At 46.2% G+C, this 8186-nt stretch overlaps 1 protein-coding gene across 1 annotated transcript; it reads right to left on the reverse strand.

Annotated features, from left to right (window-relative positions):
• Positions 1 to 4420: 4420 nt before the first annotated feature.
• Positions 4421 to 7885, reverse strand: LOC145415021 (sodium-dependent multivitamin transporter-like). The gene is made up of 5 exons (XM_080284437.1): positions 7877 to 7885; positions 7023 to 7173; positions 6206 to 6339; positions 5417 to 5566; positions 4421 to 4579 (listed from the first exon to the last, which is right to left on the reverse strand). Exons 1-5 carry the CDS (start codon positions 7883 to 7885, stop codon positions 4421 to 4423), a joined length of 603 nt encoding a protein of 200 aa, XP_080140563.1.
• Positions 7886 to 8186: the final 301 nt, after the last annotated feature.

Here is an 8186-nt window from a genome sequence, read left to right on the forward strand (position 1 = left end):
ATACCTATTTCCTTCTAAAACGTAATAAAAATGCTGCTCACAGGAAGGATATGACAAGAAAATGTTATTGGATTGAAGGGGGAGTGTATGTGAGTATGGTGGAGGGGGAGACCGAGGATGAGGTAGAGGAATGGAGTAGAGAGATATACAGGAGGGCAGCCAAACAAACAGACAGACAGACAGATAGATAAAGATAGATAGGCTGATAGATAAAAATACTTACACACGACTTTCATAACTCTAATGGCTGCCTTATCACTGAGGCGGCGGAAAAAAGGCAGGTTCTTGAGAAAGTCCTCCCATATGAGACACGCGGCTGAGTTGGCCTGGAATGAGAGCGAACTGGGGCAGGAAAAAAGAGGGGAAAAAAAAAGGAATAATGAGTGTAGTGGTGAAACTGGTGAAAGGGGAAAGAGGGGAATTAAGAATAATGACCATGATGGTGAAATTGGTGAAGGGGAAGAGAGGGAATAATTGCTAGTACTTTACAAGAGCTGTCACCCATTTTCTCTCCTTTTGTAAAACTCTCCTATTTACCATCCTTACAGGTGTTATAAATGTCACAGAAGGATTTAAACGTAAATTATATCTCTTCGCCTTCTCACCTCAGCACCCCACCATGCACCTCCTCACCTCAGCACCCCACCATACACCTCACCTCAGCACCCCACCATACACCTCACCTCAGCACCCCACCATACGCCTCCTCCCACCTCAGCACCCCACCATACACCTCACCTCAGCACCCCACCATACACCACCTCCTCACCTCAGCACCCCACCATACACCTCACCTCAGCACCCCACCATACACCTCACCTCAGCACCCCACCATACACCTTCTCACCTCAGCACCCCACCATACACCACCTCCTCACCTCAGCACCCCACCATACACCTCACCTCAGCACCCCACCATACACCTCACCTCAGCACACCACAATACACCTCACCTCAGCACCCCACCATACACCACCTCCTCACCTCAACACCCCACCATACACCACCTCCTCACCTCAGCACCCCACAATACACCTCCTCACCTCAGCACCCCACCATTCACCTCCTCACCTCAGCACCCCATCATAAACCTCACCTCAGCACCCCACCATACACCGTTGCCACAAACAGCCCCGCCACGCCTGGAAGGTGACTCAGCTTGTCGTTCACTAGGAAGGGCAGGATCTGGGGAGAAGGAGACGTGTGGGGATTACAGTGTTCTTGAAGAGAATTAAAGTGTTCATGAAGATTTATGTTCATGATTAAAGTGTTCATGAAGATTAGTTCATGGATTATTGTTCATGAACGGGACTAAGTGTTCATGAAGAGGATTACAGAAGTGTTCATTGAGATTAAAGTGTTCATGAGAGGGATTACAGATGTGTTCATAGAGACTACAGTGTTCATGAAGGAGATAAACTCGTCTCTGTGGCTGTAGCAGAGATTACGATGACGATGATGATGATGATTATGATGAAGATGATGATGATTTTTTTGTCGTAGGCTATTCTTTCATTACCGAGCAAAAGATTTATTGCATCAGCAAGAAATGGGGGCAGGTGTTGGGAGGAAAACTCTGCAGTACAGTAGCAAACTTTTTTTTGGATATCTCAGCCAATTTTGAAGTTACAAGAAAGACAGACACCAATTTGGAAATCGCATAAAAATCGTCAATTATTTTCATTTCACAAACAACCCGTAATTCCTAAAAGTTTTTTTTTTAAATCGAGGAAACGATTTTTTGTAAGGCAGATTAGCGTAACAGCCAGCTGCACAAGAAGTAACGGTCTAAGATTGCGTGAGTAGCGCAGCAGTATTTTACGACGATTGCTGAGAGCAACCAGGTTTTGCCTTTTCAAAACAAGTAATATTTTCTGTTTGGCGCTAGACCTAAATTAATTCAATAGTAGTATTGGTTTTAGGAAGTGTGAGGGAATATTTGTGGTGTAATATAACATGTTCTTTTTACTATTTTCAAGTCAGGAGATCAGAGAAAGATGATGAACCACATGAGACAATATTCAGCTCTGCCTGACTTGCTCACTCGCTCCCCAGAACACGTTCCACACTTTCAGTGTGGACTCCTATTACATGTTTTATAATATTCATTCTAGTTTGATAGCGGTTGGAGAGAAGGTTGTTGTTGTTTCTTAATCCTGATGTGTGGCCGAAATGACCCGTCGACCACAACTAAGCCAGTGGTTCTGTGGGGCCGTCCTATGGGTACAGTATAGTACAGACACCGTGCAGGGATCCGGCGCTCCCTTGTGGTACACGGTGCCTCACCAGGGTCGGACCAGGACCCTTCCCACGGTTAGGTGCAGGGAAATATGGGGAGATTTGACTTCCGGGTGGACGCCGCAAGTCTTGTACCCAGGATGCAGAACGCCATCATGTGCTGAAGGAAGGAAGGAAGGAAGGGAGGGAGGGAGGAAGGGAGAGAAAGGGAAGGAAGGGAGGAAGGAAGGGAGAGAGAGGGACCACAGATGAATTACTAAGTCGATTAATAAGTACACTAATAATGAATGAAGGTGCAAAAGTTTGATAAGGCATTCCCCCAACACAACTAAAAACTGGGAGGCTTTAGGAATCTGGAACATAACCGAAGTGCTTTGTACATGTGGGAGAAAAGGTGAGATTCACGGACACGCTACCTGGTCTGGCTTCTTGATCAGTCCCGCCTTGAGAGGGTCGCAGTGCCTGTAGGTGGCGTAGGCAACGAGACCGGAGAATAAAAACAGAATCCGCAGCACCGACGCACCGATGCAGAAGAAGATGCACAGGCTGCGGGGCGGGAGAGAAAGGGCATTAACTGATAGGCAGAGAGGTAGATATAGATAGATTGATAGAGGTAGATAGAATACTCATGAAAACCACGCGGGCATGCTGAATATACAGAGTCTGGAGTGTGTGTGTGAGTGTGTGTGTGTGTGTGTGTGTGTGTGTGTGTGTGTGTGTGTGTGTGTGTGTGTGTGTGTGTTTGAGTGTGTGTGTGTGTGTGTGAGTGTGCGTGTGTGTGTGTGTGTGTGTGTGTGAGTGTGCGTGTGTGTGTGTGTGTGTGTGTGTGTGTGTGCGTGTGTGTGTGTATGAGAGAGAGAGAGAGAGAGAGAGAGAGAGGACTCACAGACACCACGCAGAATATGCAGTTTCGAGGGTGGGAGGGAGAGAAAGAGGACGTAAATAAAAGGAATGGAAAGAAAGAAGGAAGGATGAAGGAAGTAAGGAAGGAAGGAAGGAAGGAAGAAAGAAAGGAGGAAAAGCTGGAAGGACGGAAGAAAGGAAGGAAGGAAGGAAGGAAGCTCAAAGAATATGCATAGTTTGATGGAGTGAGGGAGGGGGTCATAAATAAAGGAAGGGGAAAGAAGGAAGGAAGGATGAAAACGCAAAGAATATGCGTAGTTTGATGGGGTGAAAGAAGGAGACATTAATAAAGGAAGAAGAAAGAGGGAATGAATGAATGAATGAATGAAAGAAGGAAGGAAGGAAGGGAGAGGAAGCGTAAATGAAATAATATGTCGATTAATAAATACACAAATAAATAAAGAAACGCAAACCAACACTTATCCTTTGCTGTGAGTCCAGTGTTGATCTTACCTCTGTGCTGTGCGGACTTACCCTGTGCTGTGCTGACTTACTCTGCTGTGCTGACTCATCCCTGTGCTGTGCTGACTCATCCCTGTGCTGTGCTGACTTATCCCTGTGCTGTGCTGACTTCCTATGCTCTGCTGACTCACGCTGTACTCTGCTGGCTTATCCCTGTGCTCTGCTGACTCACCCCTGTGCTGTGGGTAGGGTGCTGACGGATATGAAGCGCTGGTGAGGGGCTTGGCTGACACCGATCCAGTACAGTATAAGAAACACGCCCAAGACGAAGGTGGAGAAGAAGGTGTGGCGCACGTAGGGGCTGGGGTCCATGCCGGGGGGAGGCAGAGGGATTGCACAGGGTAGAAAATTGTCTCCTGGAAGTTAGAATTAGTTAGGGTATATTTTATATAATGATGCAGTAATGAAATATTTTACCTTAATGTGCCTGGAGATGCAGGAAAAAAAACAAAGATACTCCTAAAACTTCACCTGGACGTGTTTTGATGCGTCCCGAGAATTCAAAATTTCACACGTATCTAGGCCATCTGATAAACTTTGTACGGCACCGTGTTGAAATTAATCTATGCAGGTAACGAATATATAGTATTTTATTTTGGGAATCTTTATCGTCATGGGGTTGTTCTAACGATAATAGAAACAATTCACAATACGTCGTTAATGAATGCTCTCGGATAACCAATCAGCTGCCAGCTTTCAAATGCTTAAGGCTCGTCTCTTCTCAGGTGAAAACAGAGATGCTAACTTCAAAGGTGCTAACCTAACGCTAACTTCACGCCCCTAACTTCAAAGATCCTAACCCTAACTTCACGCCCACTCACTTGAAGAATTCCAGGCGACTTCCTTCCCCAGCCGCCTCCCAAACCTCCGCCGCCCCCACCGTCTCCTTACAAACCAGCAGAACCACAATCAAGACACCCAGGAACATTAGCACTGTCTGGGGCACGTCGTTGTACACCACTGCCCTCACTCCACCCTGAGAAAAATAATGTATCGGCATGAAAAAGTGCGAAAAATTGTCTACGATGATCGATGATATTATGATATTATTATTATTATTATTATTATTAGTAGTAGTAGTAGTAGTAGCAGTAGGAGGAGGAGGAGGAGGAGGAGGAGGAGGAGGAAGGGGGGGAGGAGGAGGAGGAGGAGGAGGAGGAGGAGGAGGAGGAACAAGAAAGTTCAAGAAGTGGCAAGGACTCAGTTGTAACTAGAAAGCGCTCATGAGCGCATACCTCTGCCAGTGCCAGTGCCATTAAAAAGGATCCGGATCTGGATTCTCCCCAAAATTTCATCATTTCTTCCTTGGTCCATGGCCCACCCTTCCACAATATGTCATCAAAATCCGTTCATAACTTTTTGAGTAATCCTTCTAACAGACTGACAGACAAACCAACCAACGTGGGGTACAACACAACCTCCTTGGCGAAATAACTACAGCGTGGTCCATTAACAGTCTTCAACTAAAAACCCGTCTGATGGTATGTGTTGTTGGGATGGCTCAGTCTGCTGGTGTGGGCGCAGGGGTCGTAGTGGGAATAGGAAGTGAATAAATGATGTACGGTAGACACAAATTACCTTCTTCGCCACCATCCATCTTTTGGGGGAAAGGGGAGGGGATGAGGAGACGTTTGAGTGTGTGTGTGTGTGTGTGTGTGTGTGTGTGTGTGTGTGTGTGTGTGTCTGTCTGTCTGTCTGTCTGTCTGTGCCCTACAACTAACCTCAAATATTACGTCTTTAACTCGCCCCAGCGGTATTTGTTATAGCGAGCAAAATAAATCTCTACAGACAAGTTGCTACGATGCCAACTTACGATGGTGATATAGAACGTGCAGATGGTGCCCATGATAAGGATAGAGGCGGATGTGGAGACGCTGGTGAAGGTGGCGAGGGCGAGGCACGGGGCGTACAGACAGAAGCTCATATATACGCAGGTATTGATGAGAAGGGCACCTGTAATTACCTGGCGGAGGGCCCGAGAGCGGTATCGTAACTCCAGGTACTGTTGAAGGCAGGATACGGTGCGTGTTTAGTACGGTGTGTGTTCGGTACGGTGTGTGTTCGGTACGGTGTGTGTTTAGTACGGTGTGTGTTTAGTACGGTGTGTGTTCGGTATGGTGTGTGTTCGGTACGGTGAGTGTTCGGTACGGTGTGTGTTTGGTACGGTGTGTGTTTGGTACGGTGTGTGTTTGGTACGGTGTGTATTTGGTACGGTGTGTGTTTAGTACGGTGTGTGTTCGGTATGGTGTGTGTTTGGTACGGTGTGTGTTCGGTACGGTGTGTGTTTGGTACGGTGTGTGTTCGGTACGGTGTGTGTTTAGTACGGTGTGTGTTCGGTAAGGTGTGTGTTCGGTAAGGTGTGTGTTCGGTAAGGTGTGTGGTTGGTACGGTGTGTGTTTGGTACGGTGTGTGTTTAGTACGGTGTGTGTTTGCTATGGTGTGTGTGTGGTACGGTGTGTGTTTAATTTACTGTGTAGGGCGGAATCTCAGCCTCTGTCAATTCATCCATCATTAACTAAACAGGACACACACACACACACACACACACACACACACACACACACACATTAACCCTCCCCCATACATCAAACCATCACCTTACCTCCAAAAGCGAGGTAATCTTGAGCTTGTAAAAGATGGGAATGGTAAACTTGCACACAATAATCGTTCCCAGGATATAGCCCACGATTGTAGTGCTGATCTGGGTGCCGAAGTAGTAGGTTTCCGTGGCGTTTCCTGTAAGAAGGAAGAGGAAAAGGAAGAGGAAGAAGAGAGTGTGTGTTTTCATCTAAGGGTACTGGGCTACTTTTATAACTCGCTTACTAGGTCATTTTGGACGGGAAAAAATCACTCTTGGTTATAACGCAGGATGTGGCTTCTATAATATATAAAAAAACACTACCGTCAAGGGAATGCAACATGGTCGCCACATAGCTATATATCTATCTATAGCCCGACGCCCTAATCCCGCAAAGGGTGGCCGCAGACAACATGCCTCCAAGTCGCTCTGTCACCCACCATTTGACTGCCCTACCCCCAAATCACTCCCTCCTCCCTCATCTACCTCTCAACGCACATGGCTATAGTGCACTAATATACTTCTGTACAAACTGTCAAGATGATTAGTAAACATGAAGGTACACTGGATACACAGGAACTTATAATGTGTGTTTGCATGGTTTGGCGTTAGAGAGGAAGATAGCCAAGCAGAGACAGAGAGAGACAGGAACAGGACGCATATTGTTTCCTCTCACCATGAGACTGATTAAGCAGATGGGTACACAGACAGCTACTCACCTAAGATTGCGATAGCCGACAGGATACCGCCAAGCAGAGAGAGAGCGACAGGAACGGGATGCATGTTGTTCCTCCAACCATAAACTGTCTGGTTGAACCCCCTCTCAAGCTGCTGTACATACCGATGCCCATAGACACTGCCAACATCATGCTAAACACTGCCACGTCTGCTGCAGTAATCACCTCATCTGTATCCGAAGTCTCGTCCATAATGAACGGCTGATCGAGGTTTATGTACTTACTGACTGCAGACGTCGAGGTTGGCACACTGATCTGGAAACGTCAGTGGAATGAATACTAACCTTCAATTGCTCTAGGCTCTGATTTTCGTTCATTTGCAACTTACTTTACATTGCTCGGTGGTAGAAGGCAGCACTACGGCCCTAATCCTGCCCACAGCGCTTCTTCGTGACAAGCATCGTATTCTGCTGTCAGTCTCTTGCTACAGTTCGGCCTTCCAGTTGGAGACATGGCAATTTTAGGCCAAGTTAAATAAGCATTGTTAAGTACCGTTAATGTTCCTCAAAAACTTTTTACTTTAACTTGGCCTACAATTGCCATTTCTCTATCTTGAATGCAGAAGTATAACATTAGTTCAACGCTAGAATGTAATGCTAGTCATGAAGAAGTGCTACAGGAAGTCATAGCACTGTCCTGTCACTGAGTAGAATATAATGCAAGTCATGAAGAAGTGCTACAGGAAGTCATAGCACTGTCCTGTCACTGAGCTACGTAAAAGAAGTTTCAAGAAAATGGAAATCAGGGCCAAGTTAAGGTGAAAGGAGTAAATGTCAATGGTTGTTAATATATCTATCAACTTCCCTTGTGTCACTGCTATACCACTCGCTAAATGTATTCTTTCTTCTCCTGTTTTAGTGTATGTAACTAAGACAAAGTAGAAAATTATCTTTAGTGACCACCACGAGCTGTATGTCAAGCTACGTAGTACAGAAACCACTGGTCTGTGTCTGAATACCTTGGACATGGTGCTTCGTGTGTGTGTGTGTGTGTGTGTGTGTGTGTGTGTGTGTGTGTGTGTGTGTGTGTGTGTGTGTGTGTGTGTTCACTTTCCTCACACCATCACCTTCACAACCACATTCTGTCATGAATCCCTTAATTATGCCTTCGCACAGCTATGGCAGCGGAGGCATTAAATGATTGGTCTCTCCGTCCGTGTGTCCTTGAGTACGTGCGTGCATGCGCGTGAGTTAGTGCGTCCCCATCATTCTTGTGAGCTCGATATCTCCTGAAACCATAAACGAAATTCCACCAAACTTTAGTCAGTG

The sequence above is a fragment of the Coenobita brevimanus genome, chromosome 101 (genome assembly GCF_032717465.1).
Source record: "Coenobita brevimanus isolate Jiangsu-jjx chromosome 101, ASM3271746v2, whole genome shotgun sequence".
Taxonomy (NCBI): domain Eukaryota; kingdom Metazoa; phylum Arthropoda; class Malacostraca; order Decapoda; family Coenobitidae; genus Coenobita; species Coenobita brevimanus.